This window comes from Chlorocebus sabaeus, chromosome 10 (assembly GCF_047675955.1).
Source record: "Chlorocebus sabaeus isolate Y175 chromosome 10, mChlSab1.0.hap1, whole genome shotgun sequence".
NCBI lineage: Eukaryota > Metazoa > Chordata > Mammalia > Primates > Cercopithecidae > Chlorocebus > Chlorocebus sabaeus.
The window spans coordinates 110421889-110444568 of NC_132913.1; the positions used below are offsets into that span (position 1 = coordinate 110421889).

Below are 22680 nucleotides of genomic sequence, written 5' to 3' on the forward strand. Positions count from 1 at the left end.
GTCTTCAGATATGCTGAGCACATTCCTACCTTTGGGTCTTTGCATTTCCTTATTTCCTTCTAATTAGAACATTCTCCTCCCAGTTCCAGGGTTTTCATGGCTCCCTTCCTCACTTTATTCAGGCCTTTGCTAAAGTAAACTCTACAGAGACGCTGTCTAGACATTTCCATCCAAATAACATCTATTGTCATCTTCTCACCTTGTCTTGCAGGAAAACTTGCTATGAAGTTTTCTTCATAGGTTAATCTATTTGTATATCCCAGTAGAATATATCTCCCATACATGCAGGGACTTGATCTCTTTTGTTGATCTCAGTATAATTAATATTTGTTGAATTGAGTTAACTCGATTTGATTGAGTTATTTGATTGAATTGATACTGAAAAGAAATTGTTGATACAGCTGAATCTCATAAAAGTGTATGTGTTTGTTTTTTCTCTTCAATGCAGAAAACCAACCTCATAGCAAACCATTGCCCTCAGATATTGCAGTAATCATGTACACAAGTGGATCCACAGGACTTCCAAAGGGAGTCATGATCTCACATAGTAACATTATTGCTGGTATAACTGGGATGGCAGAAAGGATTCCAGAACTGGGGTATGTCAGAGCAAAGTAACATTGAGTAGTTAAGTATTTATGTCTGTTATAATGTTAGCATTTGTGTCATTTTATTAACATACGGCTAAATTAGTCCTTCAGAGTCTGTCTGTAGTAGGCATTTCCTTAAAAAATAAAAAAGAAGATTAAAATTAATGGCAAAATAGTTATAGTTGTGAGGTTGAAAATATATCGTATAGATATGTTTTAAAAAGTACAGAACTTAACTTTTTATAGTTGTAAATCCTTTAAGTTGTTTTAATCAGCTTGTGTTTGCCGCTGTAGTTGTTTTTATATCTAAATACAATTCAGGTGAACAGGTAATTTAAATTATCCACTCAGTATTTGTGAGTGGATTCGGTCTCCGATTTTTCTTGTTAATACGAACTCCAGTGGTAGCAGCGGAAGGTAGAGTGGAGTGGGAAAGAGACTGATGGAGGAAACCAGATGGAAGTTTGAGGGACTGTCAAAGAAACATTGCCAGAGATGCAGTCGGTATTCTGATGACTGATAGGGTACAGTGGTTGGATATTTTTGATGCTTTTATGCACAGAAATTACAAACATACACGCACATACACACGTAATTGCTATGGGATTGAACTTGGGGATGGAGAAATGTCTCTTATGTATGCATGCATTTCAGAAAAAATTAAGTGCAACAGTTTTCTTACAGGTTTTCCTCAGTTGCCTTCTATATTTTGGTTATGGGGGCAACTCTTGAAGCATATACAAATACATACACATTTTCTGTATATTAAGTTCTCATTTATTACATAATCCAATTCCCAGAACAAGAGTCTTATCTGTAAAATTTCTGGCAGATAGCAGTGGGTTGGCAACCCACTAGATGTAAAGACCATTTCCTCCTTGGATGATTTATTCTGTTCTTCAAAAGAACCCTATATTATTATTTGTTTAAGCCACTGCTGCTTCTGCCTCAGTACTTTTGCTTCAGCAGCGCTCATAATTCCTTAGTGCTTTTAAGTAGGACTGGAAACAGCGCTCCTTCCTGAGCGTGTCTGTCTCCTTGCTTTTAGGTTGAACTGTAATTCTTTTTCCCTAACATCCCCAGCGTCTGTCTGTCCTCTCTTTTCATCTGTCTCTCTCACAAACACACGCACACTTGACCAACAAATTGACGCCTGGGGCCCTTCCATGTGCTTTCAAGCTTGCTCCCATTATAGGGCACTTTTGGCATAGATGGCTCCTGACTTTTGTTTCTTATGCCTCCCTTTTCTTTTAGAGAGGAAGATGTCTACATTGGATATTTGCCTCTGGCCCATGTTCTAGAATTAAGTGCTGAGCTTGTCTGTCTGTCTCACGGATGCCGCATTGGTTACTCTTCACCGCAGACTTTAGCAGATCAGGTAAATTCAGTGTCTGTGACGTGAAATACTAAAAAATCATAATGAATTTTAATGCGTTTTTTTCAGTCAGTATGACAGTGTATTATGACTGAGTGATGGTTCATTTTAAAATGAGCTTTAGCCTTTTAAGTGCTTCTTAGACTATAAGTACATTAAAATAATTTATAATTGACTTTCTGATCTAAGAATACCATTGAATTTTAAAAATAAGGATCACTTTCTATAGATCACTTTTTCTTATTTTATAGTCTTCAAAAATTAAAAAAGGAAGCAAAGGGGATACATCCATGTTGAAACCAACACTGATGGCAGCAGTTCCGGTAAGAAGTGACCCTTATTTAATACTGAGTATTAAAGAAGTATCACCCGCTACAAAGCATTAGTGCTAGTGAAAAATATATTGTTGACAAGGTAGTTTATGTAGGATTTATTCCTTATTGATTATGAATATTGCCTTAGGGGCTACAGGATTTCTTCAGTCCTGCTTTAGCTTTCTTATTTACTAAGCACTCAACTTAATTTCAGCTTCTATATGTAATTATCAGCTCCTTTCCCTAAATGCCTTCTTGTTAAAATAAAAAATTATTTCCATGACATCTGTTTGTGAATTCATTGACACTTGAAGCCTCTTGAGAGCTAGGAGGGAAAGTGAGAGATCACCTCCTTTTAAGCAAGCTGTATAGTTACCTCCTGAGTCCTCAGGGATAGTCTGGTCTAAACACCACACAAAGTGACAGAGAAGCTGGTGCAACTTTGAATGACTTAAGAGGGGCTGTGCGTCCTTAACATAATACAGGGGCCTGGGAATAAGTCAAGGGAAATGGGACAGCAGTGATTTTCTGGCTCCTTATAACATAGGCTGAGTTTGTTTGGAAATGATGGGAATTATTGTCAGATACCTAAATGCTTGTGTCAAGAATAATTACATAGTTACTTCAAAGTCAAATATAAATAATCAGTAGTTTTATAGTTTCTTTCTATAATTATAGTTTCTTTAGTATACTACTTAAATTCTTAGTTCACTTAAAAATGACATATAATTTAAAGTTATGGAGGAAACATTATTTTAAGTTATTAAAGTATACTTCACAGTAATGGAACTAGCCAGCAAAATGCAGCACAGACAAGGAAAACTTCCTGGTGCAATATTGAAAGACAAATAGCCAAACAAAAACCCCAAAACGTTGCTTGGTCTTTTTGTGAGCAAAGAATGTGGTTCTGTATACTTTCGTAAGATAAAGTTAGGAAATTTTGAAAAACCATTTCAGGTGGTTGTTCATTTATTTTGTGAGTAGGTTTTAGTTCAGAATCAGTAAGATAAGCAAAGCAATATAAAGAATTAATATCTTGCAATTTATATGAGTAGATATATTTCTGCTTTTAAAAATTATTTTTGTAGAAACTTTATTTTTAAACTAATGGTGGTTCTATTTTAAAAGTTTAATCTTGATAGGATAGATCTTTTTGAAAAATTCAAAAAAGTGTTTTTTCTTGCTGAAGCAAATTCACAGTTGAAGAATACATCTTTTAAAATGCCTTAATATTGCTAAAAATATTAATCTGATGCTAAGATTTGAATATGTGAGGCAGCTGTTATCATTAACTATGTAAAACTCATTTTTATACATTTAGGAAATCATGGATCGGATCTACAAAAATGTCATGAATAAAGTGAATGAAATGAGTAGTTTTCAACGTAATCTGTTTATTCTGGCTTATAATTACAAAATGGAACAGATTTCAAAAGGACGTAATACTCCACTGTGCAACAGGTAAGTAAAGACTCTCTACCTCCTTCTTTCTCCCCTTGATGATTTAATCATTTAGTTCACATTAATAGCCCAATTAATTGAGATAGTTATAAAAAATAAATTTATTTCATAAAGTCAAGAGAACTCTTTAAAAAAAATCCATCCCAGGCCAGGCACGGTGGCTCACGCCTGTAATCCCAGCACTTTGTGAGAGGCTGAGGCGGGCGGATCACAAGGTCAGGAGATTGAGACCATCCTGACTAACATGGTGAAACCCCGTCTCTACTAAAAATACAAAAAGAAATTAGTCGGACGTGGTGGCGGGTGCCTGTAGTCCCAGCTACTCAGGAGGCTGAGGCAGGAGAATGGCGCAAACCGGGGAGGTGGAGCTTGCAGTGAGCCGAGATCGTGCCACTGCACTCTAGCCTGGGCGACAGAGCGAGACTTGGTCTCAAAAAAAGAAAAAATATCTATCTTGGCTGAACACGATGGCTCACTCTTGTAATCTCAGCACTTTGGGAGGCCAAGGCAGGCAGATCACCTGAGGTCCGGACTTCAAGACCAGCCTGGCCAACATGGCAAAACCCCATCTCTACTAAAATTACAAAAATTAGCCGGGGTGGTGGTGTGTGCCTGTAGTCTCAGCTATTAGGGAGGCTGAGACAGGAGAATCGCTTGAACTCAGGAGGCAGAGGTTGCAGTGAGAGAGATCGTGCTACTGCACTCCAGCCTGGGTGACAGTGCGCGAGACTCTTATCTCAAAAAAAAAAAAAAAAAAGAAATCCATCTTGACGTGGGAGGATTGCTTGAGGCCAGGAGTTCAAGACCAGCCTGGGCAGCATAGCAAGACTCCTTCTCTGCTTAGCTGAGCATGGTGTCACATATCTGTAATCCCAGTTACTTCAGGGACTGAAGTGGGAGGATCATTTGGGCCTGAGAGCAATGACTACACCACTGCACACCATCCTGGGTGAAAGTGAGACTCTGTCTCTTTAAAAAACAAGCAAACCAAAAATCTGTATAACAGTATGAGCAGTTTAAAAAAACCTGCATTATAAGTGTGTTTTCACTTAAGATTTTGCTATTTGTGTGTGTTAAGTGAACACTTAGTTTTAATTATTTTGAGAAATAGTTTCTCTTTTGCTTTTATATTTATTTCAGTATGAATATAATTAAATGTTTTGTATTTAAAGTTTTAAATGATCAGTTTTGTTCCAACCTGTATTTGTGTAGTGTTAATAGAGTACATAGATTTATGATTTTATCATAAAATAGCTTAGAAGTTAGAAAATGGAAGTATTACATTCAAAGTATTTTTTATGGGAATATTAATATAGTTTTCAGATGCTTCACATAATTTAGAACTTCGTGAGTTTTTATCCTGCCTTACATTACTTATTTCTTCAGTGAGTTATAAAGTCGGCCCTCTGTATCGACAGGTTCCACATCTTTAGATTCAACCAACCATGGATCAAAAATATTCTGGAGAGAAAAACAATAGAATATAACAATACAACAATGAAAAAGACAAATAATACAGCATAACAACTATTTACATAGAATTTATATTGTATTAGGTATTGTAAGTAATCTAGAGATAATTTAAAGTATTTTGGAGGATGTGTGTAGGCTTTATGCAAATACTATGCCATTTTATATAAGGGACTTATACATCTGAGGATTTTGGTATCCAGAGAATACTACCTCTCCTTTTTGATCAAGGCAGCATGCAATCTTTTTATTAGTGTGTTTTCAGAAACATCAATTAGATGTTTAACTTGTTTCCTTTTTTTGATGTTTCACAGATAATTTACTAGATTATTTTTAACAATAAACACTTCAAAGCTTGAATTAGTGAAACTTTAAAAACAGATTATTGTATACAAATTATACACATTTCTAATAAAGTACATGAAAGCAAAAATTAATTTGATTTTTAATGTATTTCATAAAGATGATAGGATTGTTCAGTATTGATATATGATAAATATTTTATGTAAATAATAATATAAAAGTGGCTATAAGCAAGGGTTTTCCTGTCACTATATAAAACTAAACCTGACAATTCAAATTTTAATATTAATTGAAAAGCTCAAGAGGAAATCATAAATTCTTTACCTTTTTGAACTTCAAAAAATTAAGATTTGGGGCTCAAGAGAATCTCGACATTGGCTGTGTGACCTTGGATAAGTCACTTCATCTCAAAATCTCTCATATCAAAACGAGGGGATTAGTTTCAGTGATTTGGAAAATCCCATTCAGTTTTAAAATCCTGTGGTTCTCTAATTTTTTTCTTTAGCTTTGTTTTCCGGAAAGTTCGAAGCTTGCTAGGGGGAAATATTCGTCTCCTGTTGTGTGGTGGCGCTCCTCTTTCTGCAACTACGCAGCGGTTCATGAACATCTGTTTCTGCTGTCCTGTTGGTCAGGGATATGGACTCACTGAATCTGCTGGGGCCGGAACAATTACAGAAGGTAGTATTCTCCATGATCAGAGGCTGGAGTGTGATGCCAGACGTTTTGTTGGGGGTATGGGATACTTTCTGCAAATATATAGGAGAAGAGTAGTAAGGTGTTTGTGAGGCAGAATAATGGTAAATTCCAAGTACTATGATCATTGATATCAATTTTTAGAATGTATTAGCTGCATCTAGAGTAAATAATTCATCTAGAGAAGTTTTTATATCAAACTCTGATATGTAATGTTAAAAACCACTTAGCATTCTGGAAAAGAAACTTTAGTAACAAACATTGACTGTTTTGTGTACATTTATTTTCTCACATCAGTGATTAAATTTTTATGTAGGAAAATTAAGGTGCTTTTGTTTATTTGTGTAGTAAGTATATTAAGGCTCAGGTTCAGAAATGTTTATGAGGATTTCTGTAAGAGAGGAGCTAGGTTCAGGTCTAGGGAATATTATTACCAGAGTTTATCATGTGGTTGTGGTTGAGGAGGAGACCTACCAACTAATTAGCAGTTCTGAGATGAATCGCATAGGGCCTCATGTGTCCCTTTTATGGGAGAAAGTTATTTTGCTTTCTGGTGCAAGATACAGCTGTGCTTCTCCTACTTTGTATTTGCTATATACGGATAGATACAAAACCTCATTTTTTGTATCTGATTTTTCGCTATTTATTTTGAGTGCCTCTGTATACCATTTTTTCATGTATTACTTCATTTTTTCTGATTATCGGTTATGTTTTCTGTGTTTTATGTAGTTTTGGAAGCTACTTCTAAGTCATGTTTTGTAGGAAATAAGCAGTCTTCAAATACATGCTTATAGGATTTCTTCTGAGGATCCTTAATTTCTTCTATTTTTAAGATTCAAATTGAATGATTAATCAGTAACAATTTATGTTGTAAATAAAAATCTTTAAAGTGTTAAATATCCGCCTTTCATTTCTGATATTTGGTCTTTGAAGAGGAAACATAACGCAGTAGTAATTCATAATAGTAGAGGGTTCTTTCCTTACATTCTTGAAAGCTACCAGTCTTTTTCTTCAGCCTGGCTCTTGAGCTATTGCTGTATTAATTTTAAACAGGGTATGATAGCATAAGCTGATGGAACCCTGCAGAGGTCTCACTTTGAAATGGTGATACATTACGTGGGAAAAGATTAGAGAGGTGTTTTGTACTGCACATCTGTGAGGCCTAATAAGAAAGTAAAATAGATGTAACCCATTGCTTTAATCATCCTTTAGGACAGGGACTTCAAACTCATGAACCAGACAGCTACCTATTTAAATGAGTCAAGTGGGCCCTAATGTAAGACAATGTGATGGGTAAGGATTGATTCTGGGGGAACAGGAGCAGGCATGCCCTATCTAACAGAGGCTGGCAGTTCTGCTGTTCCCGAAATGTGGGCCCATTGTTGCTGGCGATTCCACACTTACATCTAAAATTTCCTGATTTTTAAGAATGGCAATAACTAAGTAAAAAAAAAAAACAAAACCCTCAATGTAGGCCAAAAAGTACGACTCTGCAGGCCTCACGGCCTGTGCTTCACCAATATGTGACTTCTGCTTTTAAGGATTCTCTGGGGATATCTCAGCCTTGGGATAAATAATCATTTTTGGTAATTTAGAAAAATGAAGCAATGTATTATCTACTGTTCTTAAATACCTTTTTTTTCATTTAATTCCTAGTGTGGGACTACAATACTGGCAGAGTGGGAGCACCATTAGTTTGCTGTGAAATCAAATTAAAAAACTGGGAGGAAGGTAATAAACTTAACCACAGAGCATTAATTTTTAAAGTATTAAACTTTAAAATTAGAATCACTTTAAAATTAGTGCTTCACTTTCTTCCTTTAGAATGTAAACACCCATAAGTGCTCATTTTTGTCCTTTGTAATAGACGTGTTTTATCTCGAACTATATGAATGTGTTTATTTTTCTTGTTTCAAAGATGTTTCTGAGGAACTGTAATTGTTTTTATTTTACTTATTGCATAGATGCAAATGAGAATTATGGCAAAAACTTGAGAAATGTACTAGTAAGTGAATAATATCAGTAAATTAGGAGTGATCATAACTTCATTTAGCAGAAGTAAAATTATAAAATTTATTTTATGAAATTGTGGATTTTTACATAATTTTTTTTCTTTCTTTTTTTCTGAGGGCGTCAACCTTGTATTATCGGAAGGAAATTTTTACTGTATTTCCATAAAAGTCCGTTTATCCTCATGCCATTTAAAATAATGGTCACTTAAAAATTTATTTGATCCTGTTAAAATATACAAGTTATCAAAATACACAAATTTTATTGTGACGCACCTTTCCTCTACATCAAGTAAAGATAGAGATCAAGTAGAGATAAAGATTCTGGCCGGGCACGGTGACTCACTCCTGTAATCCCAGCTCTTTGGGAGGCCAAGACGGGTGGATCATGAGGTCAGGAGTTTGAGACCAGCCTGACCAACATGGTGAAACCCCGTCTCTACTAAAAATACAGAAATTAGCCAGGCGTGGTGGTGCATGCCTGTAATTCCAGCTACTCGGGAGGCCTCATGAGGCAGGAGAATCACTTGAACCCGGGAGGTGGAGGTTGCAGTGAGCTGAGATTGCACCACTGCACTCTAGCCTGGGCGATAGAGTGAGACTCTTGTCTCCAAAATAAATAAATAAATAAATAAATGAATAAATAAATAAAGATTCCAAGGCTTGGATGGCTTTTAGCTATCTTTAGCAGAATTAGTGAAAATATTTGATAAATTTAGACTTGGAGTCATTTTGAAATTATCTGTAAGAATAAATCTTAATATGTAGTAACTCACTTTTTTTTTTTTTTTTTTTTTTGACACGGAGTTTCGCTCTTGTTGCCCAGGCTGGAGTGCATTGTCAATGGTCTTGGCTCACTGCAATCTCCACCTCGTGGGTTTGAACGATTCTCCTCCCTCAGCCTCCCTAATAGCTGGGATTACAGGCATGTACCACCACTGCAGGCTAATTATTGTATTTTTAGTAGAGGTGGGGTTTCACAATGTTGACCAGGCTGCCCTCAAACTCCTGACCTCGGGCGATCCACCCTCCTTGGCCTCCCAAAGTCCTGTGATTACACACATGAGCCACTGCGCCTAGCAGTAACTCATTCTTATATAGGGATTTGTATTAATTGCATGACTTAATACTTTTATCAGTTTATCAATATGATATTTAAGACAACGCAGAATCTTTCAAATTTGTCTTCTGTTGTATTTATAATTTTATACAACAAATGGAAGATGTTGGATTTTTCTTGGAATAGAAGTTTGAAAACATAAATGCTTATGGTTTAGCAACTGAGATTTTGTGCCTACTGTTAAATTGATAAACTTTGCTTGTTCACAGTATCTGCCTTTTTTCCTTTGGGAAGTTCTGATTGGATTAAAATAGATAACTCTATTTAGAAACTAATAGTTTCAAATTTTCATGTATTGTGTTTAGCTCAACTCAAAATAATTAACTCAATTATTATTTTATTAGGTGGATACTTTAATACTGATAAACCACACCCCAGGGGTGAAATTCTTATTGGGGGCCAAAATGTGACAATGGGATACTACAAAAATGAAGCAAAAACAAAAGCTGATTTCTTTGAAGATGAAAATGGACAGAGGTGGCTCTGTACTGGGGATATTGGAGAGTTTGATCCTGATGGGTGCTTAAAGATTATTGGTAAGTCATGTAATATATTTTTGAAAATGAATGTTTCTGAAATAGTTTACATAAGAGGTACAATGTATTTAGAGAAGGTGTTTAATAATACAAATCTTTATGTAATCTTAGTTTGGGTTGTTGCATCACTCCTTTAATATAAAATATTATGGACTGTGGAATTTATGAGGCCTGACATGTTATGAGTTCTCAAAGATGGTTCAGCAGCAGTGGTATTCTAAATTACTTATTAGATAACCCTTAGTCATTCTTTCCTGCCTGCATTTCTGACATCTAGAGGTTAGTGGATGGAGCTCTCACAGTCGGAACTGCACCTGTGCATTGCCCAGGAGAACAAAGGAAAGCCAGGCAGCTCAAGTGCTATGACTCATATGGGTTGAGAAATACCTTATTCTGCTTCTCCTTTTAGGTTCTTTTTTTTTTTTTTAAAGTTAATTCCATTTCAGTTAGCCGTGCATGGTGTCTTTGTCGGGCGCCCATAATCCCAGCTACTGGGGAGGCTGAGGCAGGAGAATGGCGTGAACCTGGGAGGCGGAGCTTGCAGGGAGCAGAGATCACACCACTGCACTCCAACCTGGGCGACAGAGCAAGACTGTCCAAAAAAAAAAAAAAAAGTTAATGGCATTTCTGTCCCTGTCTTGCTAACTGGAAACCTGGGAGGAGACTCAAGACTGTTCTCTTCAGTCAGCTTCCCGTTCCTATTTTATATCTCACTAGTTTATTTTATGAGCTATGTCTCAAAATCCTACTCTTCTCTCTTTGTCTCTCTTAGCTGATCATTGGTCAGGCATATACCTTCTGCCACCCTCTCCCAAGAATTTCTTCTCTGTCGCCATGCTTACCTCCTTAAACACACCCTCTCACTGCCACCATGTAATCACTAAACACGGATCTTACCAGCCACAACCATTTAATGTCTCCTAGAAGCTCAGTGCAAGGTGCCCCTGTTAACATTCTTCGTGTCTTCTCCTTCATCGTCAGTTGTTTCCTCCTCCTCCTTGATGCAGCTGAAATTAGAGGTGATGTTTTTCTGGCTTTTGCCAGTGTTGTTCCACCTGACTACCTCTCACTCTTCCCTTAGGACTCAGCTCAAGTGGCTGAGCGTAGTGACTCAGGCCTGTAATCCCAGCTACTCAGGGGGCTGAGGTGGGAGGATCACAGGAGCCCAGGAGGCCATGATTGTGCCACTGCACTCCAGTATGGGCAACAGAGTGAGACCCTGTCTCAAAATCTCAAAACCAACCAACCAACCCTCAGCTCAGCCCTCACTTGCAAGAATTTTTTCCGAATCCCCAGGTTGGAGAGTCTTAACCCTTAGCGCTACCATTGTAGTACCAGTGTATTGAAGTAGTATGTTTTTGCATTATGCATGTCTCCAGATAGATTGTGAGCTTGCAGATGGTATTGAATATCTTCCTCACCTGCCTGGTACTAATGGTACCAGGAATAAACCCATTCAGAAGAACATACTTGAAGCCCTGCTAATGGAGTCCATTAAGTAGAAGTTAATTGGTTTTCTTTATGTTTTTTGAGATGTAGTCTTGCTCTATCACTCAGCCTGGAGTGATCTTAGCTCACTGCAACCTCCGCCTCCTGGGTTCATGCAGTTCTCCTACCTCAGCCTCCTGAGTAGCTGGGATTACAGGTGTGCGCCATCACGCCCAGCTAATTTTTGTATTTTTAGTAGTGACGGGGTTTCACCATGTTGGCCAAGGTAGTCTCGAACTCCTGACCTCTAGTGATCTGCCTGCCTCGGCTTCCCAAAGTTCTGGGATTACAGGTGTGAGCCACTGCACCTGGCCTGTTTTTCTTTTAAAAGCATGTATTTAGCAGTACAAAAGTTAGGGCCTAATTGTAATATGTGCTTTTAATTTCAGCATAACCATTAATGCTTAAGTTTGCAAAGTTTTAAACAATTTGATAGCAAATTACTTAGAGAATGACCAGTATTTATATATGTATTAAATGTTATTAATATTATTACTCATTGTTTTCTCCTCTCCACCTTTCTTCTCTGTTTTACAGATCGTAAAAAAGACCTTGTAAAACTACAGGCAGGAGAATATGTTTCTCTTGGGAAAGTAGAGGCAGCTTTGAAGAATCTTCCACTAGTAGATAACATTTGTGCGTATGCAAACAGGTAAGAACATGGAATTCATACTGCTTTTGCTTAAAATGTTTGATGTCCATAGACATTTCCTACCTGTATGGACCTTCTTTGTAAAAATGTTCCGAGAACTCTTCCTATCTGTTACTTGTGGGAACAGCCTCCTCCTCATTCCAGCCATTAGCTGACTCTTTCCTTGTAAGGCTTCCCCAATCTTTCTCTCTGTGTCTGTTTTCTGCTTTACGTCTCACTGCAGTGTCCCATGTAGGGAGGTGAAGAAAATAAAACCTTCCTTCCTGCCGCCTTGGTACCCCTACCTACCTGTCCCTCAGGAGGGGAAGCTTCACAGAACTACTCCAGAGGAATGGGGAGTAAAGAAGTGGCAGTGAGCAGTGTGCTGCTTAGTGCTTACCCCCACTCTACCCCTGAGCCTGCTCGGCACTCCACGCAGGTCTTGGGGCTCCTACTGTAAGCTGTGCTAAGCTGCAGCCTAACGCACAGCATCCCCACCTCGTGATGATGATGAGGGTGCTGGGAACCTGTCTACGACGGTTGACATGAATTATTATGAGAAAATAAAATCTGTTACCAGAAAAACTAATTTAGAAACAGATGTTGGGGGTACAGCCTAAGTTAGAAATGAATTGTGTTTATTTATAAATGATTCCAGTCTTTAACCATTTAGTATTTTCTTCAGTGATGATACAGTTCTGAATTTATTTATGTGATAGTAACCAGAAGTATCCTCTTCCTGATGTTACTGTTTTATGGCCTTCAAAAAAGTATCTGCCTTCATTGGGCATAGAGTTCCTCTATCAATACAGATTCTCATAACAAAAGAAAAAAATGAATATATTCACGTCATTTTGATTCATTGCTGAAATTTTTAGATAATTTTAAATTTATGTTAGATTTTAAGTTTTTTAAAACACGTGCTATGAAATACTGATAATCAGGGTTTAAAGATGAATTTTCTAATATTTGTAACTTTTTAAATGTGTACATGGCACTCTTCATAACAGTTTTTCATAGTGGAAGTTTATCATGAAATGTCAGATTGAGATTTATTTAGCAATGAACTCTGCCAAAGCATTGGAACATATTATGAGTCAAACAGTAAAACTGGCAGTTGCATGAAATGGGTATGCCAGTGCCAAGTATGGCACATGCATTAAAAAAAATAGGAGTTATTTACTGCTTGTCACTGCAATAACTGCAGTTAACACAGTATACCATTTTGTTCCTTATGTAAGTTATCCTTTCTATATTTCAGTTATCATTCTTATGTCATTGGATTTGTTGTGCCAAATCAAAAGGAACTAACTGAACTAGCTCGAAAGAAAGGACTTAAAGGGACTTGGGAGGAGCTGTGCAACAGTTGTGAAATGGAAAATGAGGTACTGAAAGTGCTTTCCGAAGCTGCTATTTCAGGTGAGTATTCGGTGAAACTGATAGTAAGAACTGAGATGGGAAGAGAGTACTTACATGCATTCAACCTGTTTTAAGGTTTAGGGTTCGTCACTTTCTGCTCAGAAACCATTTCTACCATTAGTATATGGAAGAGTAAACTTATCAGTCCCCCATTCAAGCCCTGCTACGCAAATTTTCCTCTCCCACCAAACTGATGTACATGTATCTTAAATGTTCTTGTCTCTGCAACCTTTGCTTTCTGAGTTGACCCTTTCTCTTTTCTCAGCTGTTCTTCAAGGCCTTGCCCAGTTTCCTGGCCACACTAGCCCATAGTGATCAGGCCAGAACTCCTTTTGAAACTTTATGCAATGTTAGAGTACTGGTAGTTGGTTGTACTAATAGCTTCATAACCATTTTTGGTGGGGTGAGGGGTGCCCAAGACTAGTTTAATAATTTTGGTTTAATCAAAACATCTGTGTCTTTTGAGTTGTTGGGTCAAGCATAAAACAAGCATGAATTATTTTTTATTTTTTATTTATTTTTTTAAGAGACAGGGTCTCTTCTGTTGCCCAAACCGGAATACAGTGACACAATCATAGCTTACTGCAACCTTGAACTCCCAGGCTCAAGCGATTCTTCCCCCTCAGCCTCCCGAGTAGCCAGGACTACCAGTGCATGCCACTATGCCAAGCTACTTTAAAGAAAAAAATTTTTTTAAAAAATTTATTTCGTTGTTGAGACGAGGTCTCACTATGTTGGCCAGGCTGGTCTTGAACCAGCCTGGCTCCAGCGATCCTCCCAACTTAGCTTCCTGAGTACCTGGGACTACAAGCATGTGTCACCATGCCAGGCTCCAGCATTTACTTTTTAGTGTCTTCACATTTCAGTAATGTCAGATTCCACTCAGTCTTTTAAGTCAGCCCTGTGGTACATGCCTTATTGGTTTTGCTCATAGTGTATATTCCTTTGGAAACCACTCCTGAAATACTTTTAATCTTTGAAGACTCAAACCTTGTGTATTATTTCTATGTTTACTTTTACAAGTTAGAGTTAATACATCTTTTTTTACCCCCAAGGCACTTTATGTCTTTAATTTTGCGTATTTCTTTCTTTTATTGTAGTAAAAATCTCATAACATTCAATTTACTGTCTTAACATTTTACGTGTACAATTCAGTAGTGTTTAGTGTATTTACATTATTGCACAACTGATCTTTAGAACTATTTCATCTTGCAAAACTGAAACACTATACCCATTACACTAATTCCCCTTCCCCCTCTCCCTTCCCTCCACCTTTTTACTTTCTGTTTCTAAAATGTTGACTACTTGAGGTACTTCATACGTGTGGAATCATACAGTATTTATTCTTTTGTGACTGACTTATTTAGTGTAGCATATCTTCAGGGTTTATTCATATTGTACCATGTGATATGATTTTTCTTTTTTAGGGTGCATAATATTCCATTGTATGTATATTGCACATTTTCTTTATCCATTCATCTATGTTTGGACATTTGTGTTGCTTCTACCTCTTGGGTATTGTGAATAATGCTGTGATGAACATAGATGTGCAAATATGGCTTTGAGATGCTGCTCTGAATTATTTTGAATGTATACCTAGAAATGAGATTGTTAGATCCTATGGCAATTATTAATACTGTGTTTAATTTTTTCAGGAAACTCTGTACTCTGTTCCATAATGACTATTGATTTACATTCCCACCAACAGTATTAAGGGTTTCCATACATTTGTTATATATATATTTTTTTCTAATATCCATTCTAACAGATGTGAAGTGATACCTCATTGTGGTTTTTGATTTGCATTTCTCTTTTTATTAGTTACGTTGGGCTTCTTATATATACTTGTTGGCCATTTACGTATCTTTTGCAGAAAATTGTCAATTCAAGTCCTTTGCCCATTTTAAAATCAGGATCCCCCCGCAACCTCACGCCTGTAGTTAAGTTGTACAAGTTTCTTATAAATTCTGAACATGTATTAGTCTGTTCTCACAATGCTATAAAGACATACCGGAGACTGGCTAATTTATAAAGGAAAGAGGTTTAATTCACTCACTTCTGCATGACTGGGGGAGGCCTCAGAAAACTTATTGTACAATTACGGCAGAAGGGGAGAGGAAGAGAGAAGCAAAGACACATCTTACATGGTGGCAGGCGAGAGAGCAAATGAAGAGAGAGAGCGAAGGGGGAAGAGCCCCTAAAACCATCAGATCTTGTGAGATCTCACTCACCATCACGAGAACAACATGGGGAAACCGCACCCATGATCCAATCACCTCCCAACAGGTTCCGCCCTCGACATGTGGGGATTATGGGGATTATAATTTGAGATGAGATTTGGGTGGGGACCCGGAACCAAACCTTATCAGGACATTGCATTTATTCGTGTCTTTTAAAATTTCTTTTAGCAACATTTTGTAGTTTTCAGGGTGCAAGTCTTTCACCTCCTTGGTTAGGTTTATTCCTAAGTATTTCATCCTTTTCGATGCTACATTAAATGGTATTGTTTTCTTAATTTCTTTTTCAGAACAGTTACTGTTAGTGTATAGACATGCAGTTGATTTTTCATGTTGATTTTTTTTATCCTGCAACTTTGCTGGAATCTTTATTGGTTATAAAGGTTGTGTGTGTGTGTCTTTAGAGTTGTCTACATATAATCTATTTTCTTATTGGTCTTCTGATTGTTCTACTCATAAATGAAAGTGGAGTATTGAAGTCTCCTACTATTATTGTATTGCTTTCTATTCCCCCCTCCAGTTATGTCAGTGTTTGCTTCATATATTTGGAAACTCAAGTTAGTGTATGTTTATAATTGTTATATCATCCTGGAGAATTGACTCTCTTGTCATTATATTATAATTAATGTCCTTCTTTGTCTCTTGTGACAATTTTTGCTTTAAAGTCTGTTTTATTTAAGTATGGCCATCCCCTTTAGGTTCTTATTTTCATGGAATATCTATTTTCATCCTTCACTTTAGGCTATGCATGCCCTTAGATCTAGAGTGTGTTTCTTGTAGATGACATATACTTGGGTCTTGTTTTATATTCAGTTGGTCAATCTGTATCTTTTAATTGGGTATTTAATCAACATTTACATTTCAGGTAATTATTGATATGAAAGACTTTTCATTTCTATTTCCATTTTGTTAACTATTTTCTGTATATCTTGTAGCTTTTCCTCTCTTGCTGCCTTCTTTTGTTTTGTTGATTATTTGTGTGTATAATTACATTCTTTGATTCCCTTGTCTTTTTTCTTTGTGTATGTTCTATAGACATTTTCTTTGTGGTTGTCAATGCAGTTACATCTCAAAATTATAACAGTCTATTTTAGTTTGATAACAGCTTAATCTTCCATCTCATAAAAACTTGACTCCTTTATATCTCTGCTACTCCCTCAAAAAAGACCTTTTTATTGTATAGTCATTAATATAGATTCATAATTACTTTTTATGTCTTTGTTTTTTAAATTCTATACAGATTTAAATGTGACTTATGCACCTATATCAGATTACTGTCAGAATTCTGTATTTGCCTGTGTATTTACCTTTTACCAAGGAGTCTTGTAGTTTCTTATGGTTTTGTGTTACTGTTTGTTTTCATTTTGCTTTAATTTGAAGTATTAATTTTTGTAGGGCAGGTCTAGTGGTGATAAACACCCTCTACTGTTGTTTATCAAGGAGTCTTAATTTTTCCTTTATTTTTGAAGGACAGGTTTAGATTACAGTAGTCTTGTTTGACAGTTTTTTTCTTTCAGTATTTTGAATACTACTACTTTTTAACCTGCCAGCTTTCTGCTGATAAATGATAGTTCAGTGAGAGCTTTCTTGTATGTGATTAGTCATTTTTCTCTTGCTGCTTTCAAGATTTTTTGTGACTTTTGACAGCTTGATTACAAGTGTGTTTTGGTGTAGTTCTCTTCCTAGTAGAGTGTTTTGAGCTTCTTGAATTTATACTCCCATTTCTCTTCTCAGATATAGGAAGGTTTTGGCCATGATATCTTCAAATAGGCTTTGTGCTCCTTTCTCTCTTCTTTTTCTGATCTCCTATAACGAGCATTTTCCACTTGATGGTGTCCCATTCGTTCCTTAGGTTCTCTTCATTTTCACATTTTTGCTCCTCTTAGTCATTTCAGAAGTCCTATCTTTGAGTCATAGATTCTTTTTTCTACCTGGTCAAGTCACTGTTGATCCTCTAGTGAATTTTTCAATCCATTTATTGTATTTAGTTCCAGAATTTCTATTTGGTTCTTCATTTTAAAAAAATTTCTTTCATTTATATTTTCATTTTGTTCATGCATTGTTTTCTTGTTTTTTTTTTTTCAGGTGTCTATCTGTACTCTCTTGTAATTCATTGAGCTTTCTTATGACAGTTATTTTGAATTTGGTAATTCATCTATCTCCATGTCTTTCTGTGGTTTATTCTGGAGGTTTAATTTGATCTTTTGATAGCCTATGTTTTTCTATTTCTTTGTATGTCTTTATTTTTGTTGGGATGTCAACATTTGAAAAATCAGCTACCTTTCTCTGTCTTACAGTCTGCTTTTGTATTGAGAAGACTTTGTCCAGTCAGCCCTACTACGAGTTCTAGAGCCAGCCATCTTAAGCCTTTTCTGAGGCCGTGTCCTTTTTGGGTTTGTCGGGTACAATCTAATTGAAGAGATCTGCTGGTTTCTACTCAGGAGCTCCCTCTGGTGTCTGTCTGTGATATTGTGGCCTCACTGGTGCTATAGTTAGCCATGGTACTGGTACTGGAACTCTACCTAGTGTCTGTGATACTGCAGCCTCTGGTGCATGTTAATCTTTGTTCTTGACAGTTCCCAACCTGGTGCCCTGTTCCTGTTATTTAGATTCAGGAAAGACAGAAGCAAGTTCCTTGCACGCAGAAGTCAGAATATTGGGTGTATGTTCCACTCCTTCTCTTCCCTAGGGAGAAGTCAGAAGTTAGGGATTTCTTCCTTATTACTTTGTACTGTACTGAGGGGAGAGTCTCTGGCAAGCAAATGCCTTGCATTTTTCTACCAGCCTTTGATGTGGTTGGTTTCCTGCTGTACTTCCTGCAGGAACCTCTTAACTGGTTTCTGAGTTTCTTACACAGGCAATGAATAGGCCCATACAGCATTGTTAAATCCATGTTTCTGTAGAGGAAGGAGAGACTGCGTTTTCCTATATTGTCATCTTGCTGACATCACTCCTTAACACATTTCTTTTGTGCGTCATATGGCTAGCTGTTTACCCATTTCCCTTTGTTAGATTGCATGCCAGTTTGAGAGAAGAAACTCGTTATTTTTTATATTTTTAAAAGAATGTTTAGTAAAGCACTTTACATGTAGTAATAGGTTTTTAATATTTGTTGAACGAATGCTTAGAAAAATAAGTCAGTCCTAGTGATGACATACGGTTTTTCAAAACTACATCTGCCCCTTAATCTCCTTTAAATGCTTCCCTTTCTTCCCTTCCTTTCTCCCTACATTTGCACTCTCATGAATCTCCTGAGTGTTAGGCAATATGTTAGGAACACAGTAGTGAGCAGGCATTCTGTCTCCACATAGCTTGTAGGGAATATCCTGGTTCAGTGACATAATTTGTCTTAAACATTATTATTTTTAATTTCTGAAGTAAATGTGCTCTGTATAATAAATTCAAAGAAAACAAATAGATGTAAAGGAAAAAGTGAATTTCCCCGTTTGTTTTCTCCTGGACACTGGGCTCTAGAGGCGTGAAGTTGATAGCTTGGTATGTATCCTTCTCACATCTAGGTGCATATAAGTTTATGTGGCCGGTGCTGGAACTTGTCCTTTTTTTTTTTTTTTTTTTTTTTAAACCTAACATTATGCATTTATGCTGCATATATGACAGTGGTCACATAAGATTATAATATCATATTTTTACTGCCTTTTCTATGTTTAGATATGCTTAAATGCACAAACACTTAAGCATTGTGTTACAATTACCTATGGTATTCAGTACAATAACATGCTGTGCAGGTTTGTAGCCTAGGGGCCATAGGCTATGTAATGCAGCCTAGATGTATGTATATAGTAGGCTATACCATCGACATTTGTGTAAGTTACACTGTGTTGTTCCCATGATGGCAAAACTGCCAAGTGATGCATTTCTCAGAACATATCCCTGTCATTAAGAGATGCATGACTGTATTGGATACCCTATTGGATACCCTATTGGATATCCTATTAGATATCCTGTTGCCCAGGCTGGAGTGCAGTAGCACAATCATAGCTCACTGCATCTTCAGATCTCCTGGGCTCAAGTCATCCTCCCACCTCAGCCTCCTGAGTAACTGGTATTATAAGTGTATGCCACTATACCCAGCTCCTATTTTTTATTTCTATTAAAATTTTTTTTTTAAAGTTATTTATTTTAGAGACAAGACAGGGTCTCGCTATGTTACCCAGGCTGGCCTCAAATTCCTGGCTCAAGCGATCTTCCTGCCTGAGCCTTCACAGTTACTGGGATTACAGGCATGAGCCATCATTTTCAGTGATAGAATTATATTCTGTTTTGTCCCTATATCATATTTTATTTAGCTCATTTTTCTCTTAGTGGGGACTTGTTAAGTAGTTTCTTGTTTTATTTACGTTAGTATTTTGAGGAATGGATTCTTTAGAAGTGACATGCATGGTTCACTTGTTGGTTGTGCATTTTGATGGGTACTCAAAAAGTGGGGAAGTTACACCATTTGCTAAGAACTTAAATACATTTTCTTTTTTTTTAAATCATCTTAGCAAGTCTGGAAAAGTTTGAAATTCCAGTAAAAATTCGTTTGAGCCCTGAACCGTGGACCCCTGAAACTGGTCTGGTGACAGATGCCTTCAAGCTGAAACGCAAAGAGCTTAAAACACATTACCAGGCAGACATCGAGCGAATGTATGGAAGAAAATAATTACTCTCTTCTGGCATCAGTTTGCTACAGTGAGCTCAGATCAAATAGGAAAATACTTGAAATGCATGTCTCAAGCTGCGAGGCAAACTCCATTCCTCATATTAAACATTACTTCTCATGACGTCACCATTTTTAACTGACAGGATTAGTAAAACATTAAGACAGAAAACTTGTGTCTGTCTCTTCTTTCGTTTTCCCCGCCACCAACTTCCTTTACCACCTATGACTGTACTTGTCAGTATGAGAATTTTTCTGAATCATATTGGGGAAGCAGTGATTTTAAAACCTCAAGTTTTTAAACATGATTTATATGTTCTGTATAATGTTCAGTTTGTAACTTTTTAAAGTTTGGATGTATAGAGGGGTAAATAGGAAATATAAGAATTGGTTATTTGGGGGCTTTTTTACTTACTGTATTTAAAAATACAAGGGTATTGATATGAAATTATGTAAATTTCAAATGCTTGTGAATCAAATCATTGTTGAACAAAAGATTTGTTGCTGTGTAATTATTGTCTTGTATGCATTTGAGAGAAATAAATATACCCGTACTTATGTTTTAAGAAATTGAGATCTTGTGAATATATGCCTGTCAGTGTCTTCTTTATATATTTATTTTTTATTAGAAAAAATGAAGTTTGGTGATGCATGAAACAAAATAGCAAGAGAGGGTTATAGTTTAATAGTAAGAGAGATAACACAGCACATTAGTCTCTAGTAGCTTACTATCAGAATGTTCAATGAAGTCTTCTATTCAGCTGTTGAAACTAGAAAATGTCCAAACTTAAGTGGAAGCAATTCTGAAAGAGAGGATAGAATTTAAAAAACAAGAGTATATAAAGTTATTCTTTGAATATTTCATTGCCTATATGTACATTGAGTTATCTATATTTATAAACAAATTAGTCATGGAAAATTATTCTATCCCAAAGTCTCCTTTTAGTCTAGATAATCATATATCTCATTTGAAAATTAGTATTTTTCATAGTTTGCACTGATGCGTGTATGGATGTGTGTGAGAGAGTCAGTGGTAGCTTATTTAAAAAGCACCTTATCCTTTCTACCATAACCTTTCTACACTAGAAAATGAAATAATTTAGAATGCATTTGATAATAGCATTCTCACTAAGATACATGAAAATTTAACTTTATAACCATGTGAGTTAAGATTTAATTTATAGGTTTTGATGTCAGTGTTGAAATTGTTTGTGAGTCAGAAACATTGCTTGTGTGATACATAGTAAGTCTCTTCATATGTTACTGCTTGTCTGTTGTTATTTCTGGATTATCAAAAGCGATAGTACACCAATTAAGATATGCTCAAATCAGGAGTTAAATCATAGGCACCACATTTTTCATGTCAGACTAGTTATTTCCTTGATTCTCAGTTACTGTAGGCATCAAAAGGCAATAAAAAGGAAAAAAAAAAAAAAAAGATGAACCTAGGTCGTGTAGAGTAAGGGGAGTGTTTGGAGCAGCCAGGACTATGTAGTGTGTGGTCACATCACGAGTATCGTATGTGGAGACATTACAATACAGTGTTTGTTTTGTTTTAAACTTTTCTTGTATTCTTGTATATTTGTATTATGTTTTGAATGCTTTTCTCTTTTCATAATTAAATATTAATGTTTGGGATAACTGCCAAGAAGAAGTAAAAATATTAAATGGGACTTCTATATGAGGATGTTGTGTTCTAAAAATTAAATCTTGGTGGGTGGAGAGAATTTGTTTCCGATGCCTTGTCTTTAGAATAATTGTTTGCTTTCAGATGATTGAAAAAGGAGATTGTATCTAGGAAAAAAGTGTTAATGCTTCAAAGGAGAGATACTGATAATTGTGACTTGAGTAGCTGATCACGGATTGAACCATCTGATGAGGCAGGCTTAAACTTTATCTAGTTTGGTTTGTTTTCCCATATGAAGTTTATAATTCCTTTCAGTCCTAAAATGTCAGTTGGCAGGTGTCAGATGCCACAGTAGAACATGAAATTAAGTAGAGTCCCCTTTTCAACAAATTTCTCTGTAAGCAAAACTATCTTTAGTGACTTATAATATCCTCTAAAATTACTCTTTCAAGAGGAAAAAATTGTTCAATGAAAAAACCACCCAATTGTGACTCATATAAGAAACACTGGTTTAACCAGGAGATACTTGGGGAGGAAAACTTTAAGGAATTTCAAATTGCTAAATCCAATACAAATATTTGACAACAGGATATAGATCTAAAAGAATGGCTCTTAAGAACTATTGTTTACTGGGAATAAGCTAAGCTGTATGAAGAATTCGTAAACATTTCATGTTCCAGTAAGTTTAGCAGCTTATAGCAAATGCTGGTGGCCACCTCCATTTTTCTCCCACCCCTCCTCCACTGA

General features: G+C 36.4%; 1 protein-coding gene across 2 annotated transcripts in view; it reads left to right on the forward strand.

The window, feature by feature from the left end:
* ACSL3 (acyl-CoA synthetase long chain family member 3) overlaps positions 1 to 22680 on the forward strand; it is a 90174-nt gene that overhangs the window by 57109 nt on the left and 10385 nt on the right. The window contains exons 6-15 of one of the 2 annotated variants that reach the window (XM_038001462.2): positions 449 to 599; positions 1845 to 1968; positions 2217 to 2288; positions 3601 to 3740; positions 6019 to 6191; positions 7863 to 7937; positions 9680 to 9871; positions 11897 to 12011; positions 13252 to 13409; positions 20152 to 21744. In XM_038001462.2, coding sequence (XP_037857390.1) covers positions 449 to 599; positions 1845 to 1968; positions 2217 to 2288; positions 3601 to 3740; positions 6019 to 6191; positions 7863 to 7937; positions 9680 to 9871; positions 11897 to 12011; positions 13252 to 13409; positions 20152 to 20309 — 1358 coding nt within the window. In that variant the 3' untranslated portion in view covers positions 20310 to 21744. Of the gene's footprint in view, positions 1 to 448; positions 600 to 1844; positions 1969 to 2216; positions 2289 to 3600; positions 3741 to 6018; positions 6192 to 7862; positions 7938 to 9679; positions 9872 to 11896; positions 12012 to 13251; positions 13410 to 20151; positions 21745 to 22680 lie in introns of those variants that run through there. The other variant, XM_038001463.2, reaches the window with a different exon arrangement.